Genomic DNA, 19,159 nt, shown 5'->3' with positions numbered 1-19,159 from the left:
CACTGAGTGGCCCTGCACATTTCAAGTGTTATGTGGGTGTGCCGCCACGTCCACTGCCTCGCACACCACTTTATGGTGATGTTAAACATTTTGGCCAGCAGAACATACATGAAGTATATTCTATGCTTTTTATTATAAAGCAAAATACACATATATATTATATTATATATTATTATATGTCATATTATATATTATATATTATATTTATTATATATAATATAATATATAATATTTATTATATATTATATATTATTATAAAGCAAAATACACAGAACCATGTATAGCCTAGTTAATTATTACAAGATCAACATACCACTCGGCTCAAGAACTTGGCCATCTATTTTGCTTTTTATTATAAAGCAAAATACACATATATATTATATATTATTTTATATATTATATTATATTAATATATTATAATATATAATATATATTATATTAATATATTATAATATATAATATATATTATATTAATATATTATATAATATTATATATTATATATTATTAGAAAACAAAATACACAGAACCATATATAGCCTAGTGAATTATTACAAGATCAACATACCACTCAGCTCAAAAACTTGGCCATCTATCCCAAAAGCTCCTCAGTGTGTGTTCATCTCAGTTACAACTCCCTTTCTCACTTCTCCCGTAAAACTAAACATGGCCTGGGCAATATATATATATATATATATATATATATATATATATATATATATATATATATATATGAAGGACTCCAGGGGCATTCTACCTCCAAGCTATACCCAGTCCTATTTTTATTTTTCACTTTGTCTTTTTGGACTAGGAATCAAACCCAGGGTGGTGCACTTGTCAGGCAAGCGCTTGCCACTGAGCTACATCCAGCCCTTTTATTCTTTGTTTTTGTTTTTGTTTTTTGTTTTGTTTTGTTTTTGTGGGTCTGGGGATGGAACCCAGAGGCATTCGACTTCCGACACCCGCTGCCCTATTTTTTATTCTTTATTTTGAAACCAGGTCTCACTGAGTTGCAGAGGGCCTCACTAAGTAGCTGAGGCTGTCTGTGAACCGCAATCCTCCTGTCTCAGCCTCCCAAATGCTGGGATTACAAGGGTGCACCACCATGCCCGGCTAATTTATTCTTTATTTTGAAACAGGCTCTCACAAGCTGCTGAGGCTGGCTTCAAAACTATGATATTCCTGTCTCAGCCTCCCAAGTACTGGCATTACAAACGTGTGCCATCACACCTGGCCTAATTGAATTTTTATTGTAATTACTTTCTTGCATTTCTTTATAGAATATTATGCATCCCCAGAACTAATAATTAGTGTTGCCCTCTTATAATTTTTAAAATTTTAATTTATAGCTGGGTTAGGGGATGCCTGTAACCCCAGTACTTGGGAAGCTGAGATAGGGGGATCATAGGTTCAAGGCCAGCCTCTGCAACTTAGCAAGACTCTTGGGAACCTAGCAAGACTCTGTTTTAAACCCAGCATGACCCTGTTTATTTTTTTAAATTAATTAATTTATTTTTTAAATTGGTGCATTGTAGTCATTTATCAATCACATTGGAGTACAAGACTTGAGAGGATATACAAGCACACATCATCCAATTAGCCCTCATCCAGCCCCCATCCCATTACCTCCCCCTCCCTCCATCCCACGCTTCTTTGGTGATTTACTTTGATACATTTGTTTATGTACCTCCTGCATTTTAAAGAGGCTCCATCCTCCACTATTACATACCCTCTGATTGGTCCCATTAGTTGCTTCATTATAGGGCCCTTTCTATAGCTCAACCTCTTCCTATTGCCCCTTTCCTCCTAGTTATTGCTGATTAGGAGAAGCGTCTGATTTATATTTTCTGTGATATTTCTCTGTGCATGCTGCATTGCAAGTACCGATCCCACTCTTGACGGCCCCAGTAGTGGCCTGGCTACTCAGTGGACTGATCCAAACCTCACTGGCTCAAGCAGCGACCTTGCCTCATGGGAGGCCCCGGTTCTGGGCAAGACCCTGTTTAAAAGGGCTGGGGTGTAGCTTGGAGATAGATGATCCTGGGTTCAATCTCCAGTACCATTAACACACAAAATTTTTAATTTATCATTTTTAAATCTCCTGTCCCTTTTTCCATTTGTTATAATTTATCTGTTAAAGAATACAAATAGTTTTACTTGCAAAATGTTCCAGTCTGGATTTTGTTGACTGAACACTCATAGTGCTACTCAGAGTGTTTCTGTTTTTCATATTTCCAGGAAATAAGATGATTTTCAAAGTTTGCTCAGACTCAGGTTTGATCTCTCACAACATTATAGCTGTTTTTCTCTTGTAAGAAGCGCATATCTCTCTCTCTCTCTCTCTCTCTCTCTCTCTCTCTCTCTCTCTCTCTCTCTCTCGTTACTGGGGATACACCCCAATCTTTTTTATTTTTTATTTTGAAATAGGGTCTTGCTAATTCCTTATGACATTTTCAGATATAAAGCAGGTAAAACAGAAGAAAATTGGCCCATTTTTTCTGCTTACCTCAAAAACTCTGAACAAGTTGTATCTTATATTATAATTGGTCCAGATGACCATAAGAAGGGCATTCAGTGAGATGGTGCTTATCATAATTATTTCAAAGACACGACTCTCTATGACTTTTTTCACAAATGCTTGATAATGTATATCGTTCCTCCTGTTAAAAAGGTGAAGAAGAGGTAGTTATCATACGACAGAGTTAGATGCCCACACACTACACACCTTTTTGTAGGGACCAGGTTCCATTCCTCCCTCCTGTGAATATACATTCACAATATTCTCGTTGTATTTATTTATTCATTTATTTATTTATTTAGTACTAGGGATGGAACCCAGGGGCATTCTACCTCTGAGTTATATTCCCAACACTTTTTTAAATAGGGTATTGCTAAGTTGCTGAGGCTGTCCTCAAACCTGTGATTCTCCTGTCTTAATCTCCCAAGTGCTGGTATAACAGGCATGGGCCACTGTGCCTGGCTAAATTCACACATACTTTTAAACAGCAATGAGCGCTGGACAAATGACCATTGAAATGTATATGATCATCATATGCACAATGATGATCATATACATTGTCTGTCTCCACTTAGAGGTTTCACTCCCTGGACCTCTGAAAAAGAATGGTCATTACATCATCATTATTATTGTTGTTGTGTTGGGATTGAATTCAATGGCATTCTACCTCTGAGCTATACCCCCAGCCCTACTTTATTTTTAATTTTGAAACAGGTCTTAACTAAGTTGCTGAGGGTCTCGCTGAATTGCTGAGGCTGGCCTTGAACTTCTGGTCCCCCTGTCTCAGCCTCCTGAGCTTGGGGATTATAAGTTTGTGCCACCATACCCACCCACGGGACACTCCTTCTCAAGTCAGAGAAGCAATTTACTACATTACTCCTTCCACATTTTTTGTGTGTGATTCTGGGGATTGAGTCCACGTGCGTTCTACCTTCAAGCTGTACTCCAAGGCCTATTTTACTTTTATTTTGAAACAGGGGCTCGCTAGGTTAATGAGAGTCTCACTACTTGCTGAGGCTGTCCTCGAACCTACGATCCTCCAGTCTCAAACTCCTAAGTCTCAAACTCCTAAGTCCTGAGATTCCAAGTGTGCGCCACCACACCCGGCTCATTCAACAACGAGCACGTAGCAACTACTACAGGCTGGCAATACAGAAGGCACTGGGGATGCGGTGTAAACAAAACTAAACCTTGTCAGTCTGTAGGAGAAGAAATAATAAAAAACCAATAATCACCAATACAAAATGCTCATACCTCGACCATAAGAAAGAAAAGAAACCTGAACACTCTGAGAAAATGGCACACAGTCAATATGCATGAAGGAAAGGGTCAGCAACTCCCAAAACAACAGGCAGATGGAAAGTAAAGTCATTATTTTTCTCATAACATTAACAAAGCTTAGACATGATAATGTTTAGTCATCGGAAGAGCAGAGTATGATAGGGCATCCTCATAAACCACCAGGAAGCCGGGCGCAGTAGCGCACGCTTATAATCCCAGCATTCAGGAGGCTGAGACCAGAAGATCGTGGTTCCTGGACAGCCTCCGCTACTTAGTGAGGTTCTCCGCAATTTAGTGAGACCCTGTTTCAAAATTAAGAATAAAAAATAGGGCAGGGAGTATAGCTCGGGGATCAAATACCCCTGGTTTCCATCCCCAGACCCGCAAAAAGAAAAGAGAAAGAAAGAAAAAGAAAGGAAGGAAGGTCAAAACAAATAAACGGAGCTGGGCGTGGTGGTGCCGCTTGTAATCCCAGCATTCAGGAGGCTGAGACCAGAAGATCGTGGTTCCTGGACAGCCTCCGCTACTTAGTGAGGTTCTCCGCAATTTAGTGAGACCCTGTTTCAAAATTAAGAATAAAAAATAGGGCAGGGAGTATAGCTCGGGGATCAAATACCCCTGGTTTCCATCCCAGACCCGCAAAAAGAAAAGAGAAAGAAAGAAAAAGGAAGGAAGGAAGGAAGGAAGGTCAAAACAAATAAACGAAGCTGGGCGTGGTGGTGCCGCTTGTAATCCCAGCATTCAGGAGGCTGAGACAGGAGAATCCCAGTTCGCGGACAGCCTCAGCTACTTAGTGAGGCCCTTTGCAACCCGGTGAGACCCTGTTTCAAAATAAAGAATAAAAAACAGAAGCCGGGCGTGGTGGCGCACGCTTGTAATCCCAGCATTCGGGAGGCTGAGACCAGAGGATCGCGGTTCGGGGACAGCCTCAGCTACTTAGTGAGGCCCTCCGCAACTCAGTGAGACCCGGTTTCAAAATAAAGAATAAAAAATAGGGCAGGGGGTGTAGCTCGGAGGTCAAATGCCCCTGGGTTCCACCCCCAGACCCACAAAAAAAAAAAAAAAAAAGAATAAAAAACAGGGCTGAGAGTGTAGCTGGGAGGTAGACTGCCCCTGGGTTCCATCCACAGTACCACACACACACAAAAAAAAAAAAAAAGAAAGAAAAAAAGGAAGAAAAAGAAAACTGAGTGAAACTAAGGCATTCAGTCTTTAGGTCAGCAACTGCGTGACAACCTCACCAACCAGAGAAACCAGACCAGTGTGGATACCCAGTCTGAGAGACAGACAGGAAAGCAGATGGTCAGTCCACACTCTGCCTTCCCACATTTCCAACAACAAAGATAGAAACTATTTACTTAAGTGTCTTGAGTCTCCCACTGAATGCCTTTGATACTTTCAACAGCAAATTGGAACTAGCTTTCACGCCATCCTGTCGAAAGGGCCGAGACATTTTCCAATTTTTCAATATTTATTCCTTGCTTTTATGTCCAACTAAAAATCTCCGCTTAGAGATTTCCTCGGTGTCTAAGGAAATCAATCCAAGAGGCAGAAGAGGAGTGTCACAAATGGAATCTTTGCTTTATGAGGTCACTCTGGGGGATTCTGCCCGTTACTAACCTGCAGCAATGAGGGGTGCTCTGTGGCAGCCCGGCCACGGACTCTTCTCAAGGAGACTGTGTGTGCTTCAGTTCAGCAAGAAAGTTATGGAGCTTGTGTACACACAGCAATAGCGAAGCTCCTGGGAAAATCTGGGAGATACTAGAAAGAGGCCAGAAGTTCACTCTTCTTCAAGAAGTGCCCATCTGCCGGGTATGGTGGGACATGCTTGTAATCCCAGCATTTGGGAGGCTAAGACAGGAGGATCCCAGGTTTGGACAGCCTCAGCTGCCACTTAGTGAGGCCCTTTGCAACTCAGTGAGACCCTGTTTCCAAATAAAGAATAAAAAATAGGGCTGGGGGTGTAGCTCAGAAGTAAAATGCCCCTGGGTTCCACCCCTAGTACCATGAAAAAAAAAAAAAGCCCATCTGGGGGGACAAAGGATCTTAATAGTGTGTTCAAAGAGTTAAAAGTTGCTAGAGGTATATGTCTGTAATTCCAGTAGTTATAAGGCTGAGACAGGAAGAGCACAGGTTCAAGGCCAGCCTCAGCAACTTAGTGGGACCCTGTTTCAAAGTTTTTACAAATGGCAGTAGGGAGGTGGGACTTGGGGTATGGGTTGAAGTAGAAGGCCCCTGGGTTTAATCCCCAGTACTGAAGAAAAAGAAGTTACGGGTCATGCAAGAGGAAAAAGCAAAATTCTCTGAAGTCTTGAGAGCGAGAGAACACATTCAGGACCAGCACTGGGAACCTCTGCTGGGGCGGTTGAGCCAAGATTGTGATGCATTTGAGGCTAGGACTAAAGAAGCAGGAGGCGCGGTGAGGGTAACACTGGCCTGCGCGGCGCCCGGTGGCAGGCACAGGTGTGTGCACTGGGCCTCCTCAACAGAGTAAGGCCAAGGAGCTAGAGATGTTTTAAGATAAGAGATAAAGGGATTTTTGCTCTGTTCAACTCTCAGGATTAATATACCTTCCTCCTAATTTCTTTGGCTTTCAAGGCAAATCAAGACAGGGAAATTTACATAGTCATGTGTTATATTAAATGTTTAGTGGCTAAACTGGTCAATTTCCTGGAAACCTAAGTTCTTGGACCATAAGAAAACAAGACAACTGTCATCTCTGCATCACTGTGATTCTAAAACAAGTGTATGTGTGCATTCTTGGTAGAAAAATACTCTTGTAGGCAACCAATGTACTGAACTGGAATAACATATTATTCACGCCCAGCCACACAAGAGGAAGTAGTTCTGGGGTGTTCTATTATACAGAGGGTGATTACAGCTCATATTACTCAAAATAGAAGAGAGGATTTTGAAGGTTCTCCTCACAAAGAAATGAAATGACAGATAACCTAAGTATCCAGAGTTCATCACTATCCAATGTATAAATGTATCAAAATATCACACTGTGCCTCCTAAGGATATCATTGTCGTCTACTAATTAAAAACAAACCAACAAGGCACAGGGGTGCACACCTATAATCCTAGTACTTGGGAGGTTGAAACAGGAAGTTTGCAGGTTCGAGTCCAGCCTCAGCAACTGAGACCTTGTTTCAAAATAAAAAATAAAAAGGGCTGGGGTAGAGCTCAGAGGTTCATTCCCCAGTGGCACGCGCGCGCACATACACACACACACACACACACACACACACACACACGCACGCAGAATCAACAGCAAGCTTTAAGAATCGCTTTGATTACTATCCCCAGGGGAAAAGTCCTGCTTTCTATCCCTCCGGGCTCAGCTCCGCCTGTAATTCCTATCACCTTCTGTGATTAACCTCTCAGTGCACAGGGTTTCCTGCCCAACCTGCCCACAGCGGCCTCCTGCAGCAGTTGCTGCCAGAGAACGGAGTCAGTTCTCCATCTCCATTCCCACCTGCCCCATGTAAAGTGCCTTAGACCCAAAAGGCCTTCAATGAATGTGGGCTGTAAGAACATAAAACTGATGGTGTTGGACATCCTGTGCTCATTCAACTGGCTGGGCACAGTAGAACTTCACCTGCAGGATCCCAAAGGCTGACTTCTCAAAGGTGTCTTCCTTCTTTATGCACCTAAGCACAATTCTGGGAAGAAAAGAGATTAAAATGTAAAGAGTTCTTTTTAGCTGAGCATGGTGGCACAAGCCTGTAATCCCTAGTACTTGGGAGGCTGAAAATCACAGGAAAATCACAGCTTTGAAGCCAGCCTCAGGAACTTAGACTCTCAGCAACTTAACGAGACTCTGTTTCAAAATAGAAAGTATTAGGGGTATAGCTCAGAGGTAGAATGTCCCCAAGTTCAATCCCTAGTATCAATAAAAATAAAAATAATAATAATAATTCTTTCCCGGTGCTTGGAAAAAGATAGCCAGCTGAAAGAAGCAGACAACAGCCCAGTTGTTCTTAGTGGACCACATCAGCACAGCCCACCACAGCTGACAGGTGTCTCATTCACTGATGAAGACAGTCTGGGAGTGGGAGGCCATGTGTGAGTGGAAAGCTGCAGGACTTCAGAGGTGACAAGCGTATGCAGGGCCTCCTGCTCATCCACATCTCCTCACACGCAGGTGGACAGGACAGGCGTCCTGGGATGAGAAGCAGCCCACAGTGCCCGGCCCGGGCAGCACAGCCTCCACTGTAGCTGGCCATCAGCAGCAATGGCCGCTTGGGGACTCTGAGGTCATCTAGCCAGAGTTATTATTTTATAGTCCCAAGTAAGTGGTGTTGAAATACAAAGCTCACCTATTGTAATAGCCAAACCCTATTACAGCTCTTGATGTTCCATAGGAACTTTTACAAAACTAAAAGTTCAACTTGTATACTTTTTTTAGTACTGGGGATTGAACCCACAGGCATTCTACCTCTGAGCTACACTCCCAGCCCTAAATTTTGTTCTTTATCTTTGAAATAGGGTCTCACTAAGTCACTGAGGCTGGCCATGAACCACAATCCTCCTGTCTCAGCCTCCCAAGTACTGGGATTACAAGCGTGCGCCACCAATGCTGAATTAGAACATATACATACCGTTCCATGCTAACTCTGTAGTCCTACTCTTCAATACATTGATGGGGGTCAGGCTTATTTCAAATACAACATACAGGGTGCTGCTTTCTGCCTATAGTAAAAACATAATTAACCATGCTTACTCTATTTATCCAAAGATTTTTCTAATAATACCAGTGTCGGAAAGTCACCATTATAGCTAGATATGGTGGCACATACCTGTAATCCAGTACTCAGGAGTTTAAGACAGGAGGATCGCAGGTTCAAGGCCTGCCTCAGCAATGGAGCAAGACCCCATTTCAAAACAAAACAAAAAAAACATTTTAAGGGGGCTGTGGCCAGCCATGGTGGTGCATGCTTGTAATCCTAGTACTTGGGAGGCTGAGACAGGAGGTTCACAGTGTGCAGACGGCCTCAGCTACCTAGTGAGACCTTGTTTCAAAATAAAGAATAAAAAATAGGAATGAAGAGTAGCTCAGAGGTAGAATGCTCCTGGGTTCCATCCCTAGTACTGCAAAAAATAAAAAAATAGAGCTGGGCATGGTTCAAAGCCAGCCTCAGCTGGCTTAAGAGACCCCGTTTCCAAATAAAATATAAAATACGTCTGGGAGTGTAGCCCGGAGGTAGAAGACCCCTGGGTTACATCCCCAGTACCATCAAATAAATAAATAAATAAATAAATAAATAAATAAATAAATAAATATAAAAATAATAAAGGGGGATGTGGGTTTAGCTTGGAGGTAGAATGTCTCTAAATTCAATCCCCAGTGAAACACACACACACACAAAGTAACATTTATAACTCTCATTACCTTCATTTTAGAAAAGAACAAGTATGATGGCCCTGGCTTGTTTCTTTTTTCTATGCAGGTCATAGGTAATGTCTATTTAACTCCCCTTTATTCCAGTAATTATTTAGGAAGAAAATGGAGGGAAACCAAAGTGTACCCCATCAGAGAAACCACTGTCATCATGTAGACAAGAACTTGGAGGCCTTCAACCCTGACAATGTTTTCAAGTTGCAAAGCCGGTCACTTGAAGCAAGTCTGGAGATTTTTCTGTAATACAATGAGTATTTCCAGGGACTTCTGATACAGGGTCTTTGATTCTTTATAGTAAAATCTATGTGTTTCAATAGATACAACACCCCTTAACATGGACCTTAGGTCAAACTCTTACATAGATGCTAATCAGTAACTGGGTCTTGACCACTGTAATTATGAGCCATTGAGTGCTTTCTGCTCTACGCTGCATGTGGTGAATGCTAACACAGCCATCAAGTCCAGCCTTGCAGACTTACATTCAAAACAGGGGGAAAGGGTTCCATTCATGGTGGAGCAGAACAAGTTAACCGACGCCACAGGAAACAAGTCCAGAGGCAGAAGATTCTACAGGGCAACTGGCCCACATGTATTAGTTAATTACATGGGACAACGGTGAGCAAAGAAGAGTTGTTTGCTCTAGGTTAAAAGAGAGTAAAGAGACACAGCAACCAGATGTGATGGGTAGACTTCATGCGGTTCTTAACTAGAAGAAAATTATATCCAAAGATATCTTTGACCTTCAGAGAAATATGACTTAGCCTGAGTATTAGGTGGTGCCAGAGAATCATGGTTTATGTTGTTAGATACAATGGCATTGTGGTTTATGTAGGACAATGATCACATTTTCCTAGAGATGCTTACTGAAGAACCCAGAGATAAAATGATACACGACCTGGGGTGTACTTTTGAATAGTTTAGCCAAGAAAATAGAAATGGGATTATATGAAAGAACTGGACAAAATCTTGGTAATTATATCTATGTGATCAATATGTAAGGGCTCAATGTGCTATTTCTATTTTTGAATATGTTTAAATATTTTCATGTGCCAGGTATGGTGGCACATGCTTACAATCCCAGTAGTGGGAGGCTGAGACAGAAGGATTGCAGGTTCGAGGCCAGTCTCAGCAAATATTGAGACTCTCGCTAACCTGTTTCAAAATAAAAATAAAATTGGGCTGGGGGTATAGATCAGAGGTAGAATGTCCCTGGGTTCAATCCCAGTGCCACAAAAATACATATACATATATACATACATGCATATACACATACATACATGAATGCTTTCATGTTTAAAAAATTAATGTAAGAATTGAAGCAGTGAACTAAAACTCTTTGGTAATAAAGTATATAAAAATTCCAAACCTAGCCAAACATCGTGGTGCACGCTTGTAATCCCAGCATTCGGGAGGCTGAGACCGGAGGATCGTGGTTCGCGGACAGCCTCAGCTACCTAGTGAGGCCCTTTGCAACTCAGTGAGACCCGGTTTCAAAATAAAAAGAATTTTTAAAAAATAGGGCAGGGGGTGTAGCTCAGAGGTTGAATGCCCCTGGGTTCTACCTCAGACCCGCAAAAATTAAAAAATTAAAAATAAAAAAATTAAAAAATTCCAAACCTACAATATAGGAAAGAGTTTATAAAAACATAGTCTTGCCGGGCGTGGTGGCACACCCAAGCCATTGAGTGCTTTCTGCTCTACACTGCATGTGGTGAATGTTAACACAGCCATTGTAATCCCCGTGCTTGGGAGGTGGAGACAGGAGGATCGCGCTTGTTTCGAGCTAGCCGTGCTGGCTTAAGAGACCCTGTTTCCACATAAAAAAAAGTTAAAAAAAAAAAAAGGTCTGGGAGTGTAGCCCGTGGGAGTGTATCCCGGAGGTGGAAGGGCTTCTAGGAACCCTAGTACCACCAAAAGAAAGAAAAAAAAAAACAAGCATAGTCTTGCCATTTCCTCTGAAAAAGTCTAAAAAACATAAGTTCCAGGGTTAAGCCCCCCTACCCACATCCACAGGGTCTTGGTGACTGTCCCCCTCTTGTCCCCTCTTGTCCTCCCCCACACTCTCACCCACAGGACCAACTGACCATAGCTGCCTCTTCCCAGCTAAGAGAACCAGCCTCAGAGGGCTCAGCATCCTTGCCCCGTCCCCACGACTTCCCAGGTTTGGGGAGGAGAATGGGGTGAAGGGAAGGTGTGTTTATTGCTGTGATGATTCCCCCATCTCTGAAGTAAGGTGTCTTACAAAGGTGAACCCTGTTAAGTGTGAAGCTGTGGCCCCAGTTCCGGGTTCAGAACACACCCACCGTTCCTCCAACCCGGTGGCATGGTGAGGGGTCACTATGACTTGTCTTTGTACTACCACATCTTGATGGAAGCCACGGGTGAGACACTTGTCCTCTTCAACTCTGTCTGAAAAGTAACTCAGTTTTGTCATTTGTGTGACTTCGGTGGTAACAGCAGCTAAAATTCAAATCTCTTTTTAGCTTCATAAGAATTACTATATGAGGGTAAGACCGTGATCTGCAGAGTGCATCATTCCTCAACACTCATTTATAAAGTCGTCTTGATTTTGAATTCCTGAGTAATAAAACATGTGAATATTTCCCCATCCCAGTTTGTGGCCTTTAAGAATGCCATTTCTTAGCCAGGCATGGTGCCTCACTCCCAGCATTTGGGAGGCTGAGACAGGAGGATCAAGGTTCAAGGACAGCCTCAGCTACTTAGTGAGGCCCTTTGCAACTCAGAGACCCTGTTTTAAAATAAAGAGAATAAAAAATAGGGTTTGAAGTGTCTCTCAGAGGTAGAATGCCCCTGGGTTCCATCCCTAGTACTACAAAAACAATAAAGAATGCCATTTCTCTTTTTAAAATATTATTAATATAATTACCTGGGTTGGTTTCTATTATGTCTATGAGTAGATGTAATAAAAAGTACTTCAGACGCATGTTTAAATCATTTTGTATTTTCAATACTGATTATACAAAATATACAGTGGTAAATTAATTTACAGCTTAATTTGTTCATGTAAATTGCTTTCAAAATACACTGCAGGAATCTTTAAGATTTTACATGCATTTTGGAAGAAATCACATAGAAGCAGCTGCTCTCTCAATAAACTTGGCCAGTTTCACATCTTTCTTGGTCAGTCCACCACAGTTATGAGAGGTGAGAGTGATCTGGACCTAAGAAAGAGGAAAGCAGTTGTTAGAGCCCTGAGCTAGAAGGCATGAATCCTCCTTGGGTGGTACATAAATCAGTCACCCAACATTCTTATTTGAGAATTGGGTGGAGTACATTATTTAGAAAATATTATATCATGAACGATAAACATAGCATTTTCAAAATCCATTAGTTCCAAAGGTAGAGTCTCCATCAAAACAGGCCCAGCAGCCACCCAGGACAAAAGGTTCTCTCACACAACGAGGAAAGGCAGCTGCCAGAATCTCAAATCTAGTTTGCTGGGGGTGGGGGAGAGACTGAGATTCCATTTTAACTCTCATTATTTTAATTACACTGACTATTTTCAGGCCACTGAGAAAAACCAAGCTATCAAATGTAATATCTTAGCAGTGATGTTTAAAAAAAGCACAATTCCAAATTAGAGAAGGGAGTATGTATGAAACATTACTTCTTGACAAATTGGTTAAAAAGCAAAAGTAAAATTATAGGCAAAGAGAAGAAACGAGGAAAGAAAATTGTATCCTAGTATGGAAGTGCTTGAGTTATTAAAAAAAAAAATCCTAAGAATGATAAAATTCTATCTTTTTTCAAAGAAGATTTCCAAAAAAATAAAAAAAATAAACCACAGAAGCCTAGATGGTAAGACATTACTAATGGCATAACCATAAAGGTAAGGATATTTTTGAGGGGACATAATTCTTCTCACTGTAACCTCTAAAACTTTTTAGACTTCCCTTTGTCTGAGGATCCAGAACTTTTGGGGGTAGAGAATCAGAATTTAGTAAACAGTTGTTACATAAAGTACAGTTCCTGAGAAAAATTTGTTTCAATGAGATAATTAAAGCCATGCTTATCATATTTGCTAGCATTTTTAAAAATAAATTACTGTGTGTGTGTGTGTGTGTGTGTGTAACTGGGGGCTGAACCCAGGAGCATTCTACCTCTGAGCTACACTCCCAACCTCACTAAGTAGCTGAGGCTGGGTGTGAACCTGCGATCCTCCTGTCTCAGCCTCCCAAGTACTGGGATAACAAGTGTGCACCACCACGCCCAGCTCAATAAATTACTTTCAATTAAACAATTTACCTGCATGGTTGCTACTCAAGTTTAATCCAGGAACTTAGTTTGGCACAACTTTCTTGTATTAGTGTCGTTGGAAGACATGCATGAAAATAAAGGACTTTAACTGACCTTATGAACAGGCCTGAAATTGTGCTTAGCAATAAAACACAGGGATTCTGAGGGAAAGATTAAGAGAATACTTTCTTAAGCACAATGACATTTATCTGTAAAGATGACAAGGAAGAAATTAATTAAGAAATAAAGTGATCCCACAATAAGGCAATTCTTACCTTGTTGTACACGTTGAACCATTCTGGGTGGTGATTCATCTTCTCTGCTTGCAGGGCAACTCGGGACATAAAGCCAAAGGCCTATATAAGATGAAATTAAGAGGAGTTACTGACTCTTTCCTCCGCCCTGGGCCTGAGAAAGACTCCAAAGCAATCCAATCAGATAGACACGCCAGGATCCTCAGGGAAGGCTGGAGAAATCAGAAATGAAAGGACTGCTCTCTGCAGGCCTGGAGCAATGGTGCGGCAGACTGCCCTGCTGCCCAGTAGTGAAAACAATCGGGCTCAAATAAACAAACCAGGAAATTGGTCTCACCCAGTGACCTGTCTGGACTTTTTAATTGTCCTCCAGACGAGACTCTGAATAGCACAGGAATAATTTCCTTCAACCCAGTGCCCTGGGTCTCACTACTGGCCCCAGATCGCAGGGGTCGCTTTACTCGCAGTTCTGTCCCCTTTGTTTTTAGTGACGGGGTTCTAGGGCATCAACCATAAGACTGTGAAAAGAGGTCTTCCAAGTGTGACTTGAACAAAACGCCACCAGAAATGACCCGCTGCCTTCCCCCACCTCTCAGGCAAGGGTGGAGGGAATGAAGGACTCTTTCCACTGTGTTCTAGAATAAAACAAAAAGATCAGATTGCCTGCTCTGGTTCTGGTGGCTGCCCCACACTGATGCTCAGAGGTGCCCTGAGTCAGCCTCAGGGCAGAAGGCAAGCTGGCGGACTGGAGAACACTGAGCCTGCGCAGCCAGGCTGCCCGCCACTGCAGGGAAGTGGAAACCAGGACAAGGGCAAACTTACTCTCAGAGAGGAAAGCGTGTTCCTCTCTCTCTCTCTCTCTCTCTCTCTCTCGCTCTCGCTCTCTCTCTCTCTCTCTCTCTCTCTCTTGCTTGAAAACTTTCAAATTTTTATGAGGTTAAATACAAAAAATAGGAGAAGTCTGTCTCTTGTGTGCAGAAGGCAAAAATACATGATAAAGCTATGGTAGGGGCAGGTTAATTACAAAGTTATGGGGGAATTCACAGGGCAGTGCCCTTTACACCCACTGAAATCAATACTTACCTGCATTACTCCATCCAGAAAAAAACAATATGATGTTAGTTGAGCTACGTCTGGGGTCGCCAAATGACATTTCCTCACTGACCATGAGAAATGTGAGCAGCGCCGTTTTAAACAGTTCTGCATCACCCCTAGGATTCCTATTTCTTTATTTGGGATAAAGGTCTCCATCTGGACATTTAAGAACAAAGTTTTCCCCATTAGAAAAAAGAAATTCAAGCCGGGCGTGGTGGCGCACGCTTGTAATCCCAGCATTTAAGAAGCTGAGACCGGAGGATCGCGGTTCGCGGACAGCCTCAGCTACTTAGTGAGGCCCTCTGCAACTCAGTGAGACCCTGTTTCAAAGATAAAAAATAAAAAAATAGGGCAGGGGGTGTAGCTCGCAGGTCAAATGCCCCTGGGTTCCATCCCCAGACCCACAAAAAAGAAGAAAAAAAAAGAAAAAAGTTCAAGCAAAATCTATTTAACTATGTACGAAATGATCTGTGGAATAACAACATTCACTCTCAGCCCTTCTCAGCTCATCTGAGTCTCTAGATTTCATGGAGGTACAAGTAGGTGGGAAAGTCTGTTTTAATTATTCAAACCCTGAGTTAACCTGTATTAAATGATGTAGATGAGAATTTCTACTCTGCCCTACATTGTGGTATTCTTATTTAGCCTTAGAAGAGGTGAAATAATACAAATTTGGATGGTTGTTGATGTGTGCTTTTTAAAAAGAAATTGCATTTAGAGCTGGCCATGGTGACACACCTTGTAATCTCAGTACTTGGGAGGCTGAGACAGGAGGACTGCAGGTTAGAGGACAGCTCAAAAATGCAAAGCCCTCTCCATCTTAGTGAGACCTTGTTTCAAAGTAAGAAATAAAATAAGGCTGCAGGAGACTGCCCCTGGGCTCAATCCCCAGTACTGCAATGAACAAATAAATAATAATAAATTGCATTTAAACATGGTATATGCTTTTTCTTTGATCAATATGCCCCTTAGGTATATGCAGACAATAATATAGTCATTGAGGGACTGGCCTTTTGAGTCAGGGAGTCCTGGATTCAAATTCTGACTTTACCATTTTACTGTCGTGTGACTTAGCTCCAAGCCTCAGTTTTCTTGTTGGTAAAATGATAATTTTACCAAGTTTACAAGTATTATCAACTTTAAAATTAAAGTATTATACCGGGCGTGGTGGCACATGCTGGTAATCCCCGCGCTTGGGAGGCGGAGACAGGAGGATCGCACTGGTTCGAAGCCAGCCTCACTGGTTTCAGAGACCCTGTTTCCAAATAAAAAAATATACAAAACAGGTCTGGGAGTGTAGCCAGGAGGTAGAAGGGCTTCCAGGAACCCCAGTACCACCAAAAAAAGAAAGAAAGAAAGAAAGAAAGAAAGAAAGAAAGAAAGAAAGAAAGAAAGAAAGAAAGAAAGAAAGAAAGAAAGAAATGATGTAAGGTAAGCAAAGGCACACAGCACAGCCAGTCCTAGGCACAGAATGGAAAAGCAGGGATGGAGCACGGTGGTGCCACAGCTTCCTCTGGTCCAGAGGCATAAGACAAACCTCACCGACTACAGTGGGCCGTGAAAAGCTTTCCCATAGGCCTGAGACTCCGAGATTCAGCTGCCATCTCCCTGGACAATGAGTCTTTCCTTTCTCCATTTGTCACAAATGCAGACCCACACACCTCGACCAGTCAGGTTCTGTCTATACTGTGAAGTAACGCCCTGTTGCATCCTGACTGGGAAACAGCTTAATGGCAAGAAATTATGTGGACAGCAGACACTGCTCAAATTCTTAAGTCCTGTGGCCACATTTCTTTAAACCATGTCCTCCTATATGATCCAAAGATGCCAAGAATCCTTTACCATTTCCTAAGAGCAAATGGATGGAGTGGTCATAGCCAGAGGGCTGCTCAAACCTTGGACTACCAACAAGCTATCCACATGGTAGCGAAATATACTCCACCATGGACATGGGGCTTAAAAGGGAACTCCTATAGCTTAAAGGGCATGTTGATCAGAGAAAAGGTTATCTGCCATATCTAAATATAATACTTTTTTTTAAGTGCACATCCAAAAACCATCCAAATTTGTATTTTACTCAGCTTTGCACATTTCCCTTCAACTGTCACATAATATTCCCATTTACAAAAATATCAAAGCCCAATAAACCATTACACAGGATTTAGTTGTAATTCTTACTTAGGAAAAAGAATACTTGATCCTCTCTGGGGGCTAAGAGACAATTCCACAATTCTCCTTCTGCACAAAAGAACCAAATAATCTCCAAAATATTTATTTTTTAATCTATAAACTTAAAACATCTATAAAATATATATTTAAATAATAAGAACTACTATTACAAGGAATTCAGAAGAGGCGGATAAGAGGGAAAAAGCAAAATTTTAAAGGGGATTTTGACTATCTGGAATATTATAAAGAAGAAACATGACCAAACATCCAACTAAAAAGACAATGAGCCGGGCATGGTGGCGCACGCTTGTAATCCCAGTGCTTGGGAAGCTGAGACAGAAAGATCGCACAGGTTCAAAGCCAGCCTCAGCTACTTAGTGAGGCTCTCAGCAACTTAGTGAGACCCTGTTTCCAATTAAAATATATATATAAAAAAAATAGGTCTTGGGATGTAGCCCAGAGGTAGAAAGCCCCTGGGTTCCACCCCAAGTATCACAAAAAGAAAAAAAAAAAAAATGAGGCAAGGCATGGTGGCACATGCCTGTGATCCCAGTACTTGAGAGGTTGCGACAGGAGGACAGCAGGTTTGAGGAGAGTATCAGCAACATTGCAAGACTCTCAGAAACCTAGCAAGACTCTGTTTCAAAACAGAAAATAAAAAGGCCTGGGGGTGGAGCTCAGAGGTAGAATGCCTCTGGGCTCAATCCCCAATACACACACACACACACACACACACACACACACACACACACACGATAATAAAAGGAATTTGTCTCTTTCTTCAACAGTATCTTTTTATAGCCCTAACTACTTGTTTATAAGGACTCCAGTTAGACTCTAAGGAACTCAAGCTACTAAATGGCTTTCTAAGACCATTCCATCAAAGAAAGCTAGAAATAGCTCAAAGCAGAATAGATAGTAACAACCCAGGAAGAGATTTCAAGGACAAGACCAAGAAAATGGGCAAAACGAAAGAGAAATTGACAAGAGTTTAGAAGAATTAGAAATCAAAAGCCATATAAGCAGTACCACCAAAAAAAAGAAAGAGAAAAAAATGAAGACTCCAATTTGAGAAGGGTTTCCAGGAACCCCAGTACCACCACCACCACCACCACCACCACCACCACCACCACCACCACCACCACCACCACCACACACACACACACACACACTATATATATATATATATATATATATATATATATATATATATATATGACAAATGAAGAACTGACATAAAGTTAACTATCATAAGAGAACAAAAAAGATAGAAGAGAATAATTGGAGATAGAATTTTAATTTCCAGAGCTGGGCTTGTAAAAGCAGCATTCAGGAGGCAGAAACAGAAGGATTGTGGTCCGTGGCCAGTCTCAGCTACTTAGTGAGGTCCTTTAAAATCCACCAAGACCCTATTTCAAAATAAAGAATTAAAAATAGGGCTGGAGGTGTAGCTTGGAGGTAGAATGCCCCTTGGGTTTCATCCCCAGTACTGAAAAAAAAATTTTAATTTCCAGAAGTAAAAGATTTAAATCTGAGCCAGACATCCGGTGCACGCTTGTAATCCCAGCATTTCGGAGGCTGAGACAGGAGGATCGCGGTTCATGGACAGCCTCAGCTACTTAGTGAGGCCCTTTGCAACTCAGTGAGACCCTTTTTCAAAATAAAGAATTTTAAAAAATAGGGCTGGGGGTATAGTTTGAAGGTAGAATGCCTTTGGGTTCCATCCCCAGTACCTCAAAAAAAAAAAAGAAAAAAAAAGAGACTTAAATCTGTACATTGCAAGAATTCAGCCATATCTACATGTCATAGTAAAGTTAGTAAACTTATAAGATAAAAATACATTTTTTAGTGAAAAAGATGAGTTTATATTTAAGGATAAAAAGTATCTGTTGACTTCAAACTTTCACATACCAACATTCAACATTAGAAGTCAAAGGAGTAAGCTGGGCGTGGTGGCTCATGCTTGTAATCCCAGCATTTAGGAGGCTGAGACCAGAGGATCGCGGTTCACGGACAGCCTCAGCTACTTAGTGAGGCCCTCCGCAACTTAGTGAGACCCTGTTTCAAAATGAAGAATAAAAAATAGGGCAGGGGGTGTAGCTCAGAGGTCGAATGCCCCTGGGTTCCATACCCAGACCTGTCAAAAAAAAGAAGAAGAAGTAAAAGGAGCAACACCTACCAAG

General features: G+C 41.7%; 2 protein-coding genes across 2 annotated transcripts in view; both read right to left on the bottom strand.

The window, feature by feature from the left end:
* CATSPER3 (cation channel sperm associated 3) overlaps positions 1 to 5,228 on the bottom strand; it is a gene marked incomplete at both ends in the record, with an annotated part of 24,473 nt that extends 19,245 nt beyond the window's left edge. Inside the window, 2 exons of the mRNA XM_080713458.1 lie at positions 2,505 to 2,658; positions 5,224 to 5,228. Coding sequence (XP_080569584.1) covers positions 2,505 to 2,658; positions 5,224 to 5,228 — 159 coding nt within the window. The remainder of the gene's footprint in view (positions 1 to 2,504; positions 2,659 to 5,223) is intronic.
* A 7,059-nt stretch (positions 5,229 to 12,287) lies between these two features.
* PCBD2 (pterin-4 alpha-carbinolamine dehydratase 2) overlaps positions 12,288 to 19,159 on the bottom strand; it is a gene marked incomplete at both ends in the record, with an annotated part of 65,948 nt that continues 59,076 nt past the window's right edge. The window contains 2 exons of the mRNA XM_080713333.1: positions 12,288 to 12,383; positions 13,734 to 13,814. Of these exons, the coding sequence (XP_080569459.1) occupies positions 12,288 to 12,383; positions 13,734 to 13,814 (177 nt within the window). The remainder of the gene's footprint in view (positions 12,384 to 13,733; positions 13,815 to 19,159) is intronic.

Source organism: Muscardinus avellanarius, assembly GCF_963383645.1.
Source record: "Muscardinus avellanarius genome assembly, chromosome: 1".
Taxonomy (NCBI): Eukaryota; Metazoa; Chordata; class Mammalia; order Rodentia; family Gliridae; genus Muscardinus; species Muscardinus avellanarius.
The sequence above is the reverse complement of the archived record's forward strand: the minus strand, read 5'-3'. Positions and strand labels throughout refer to the sequence as shown.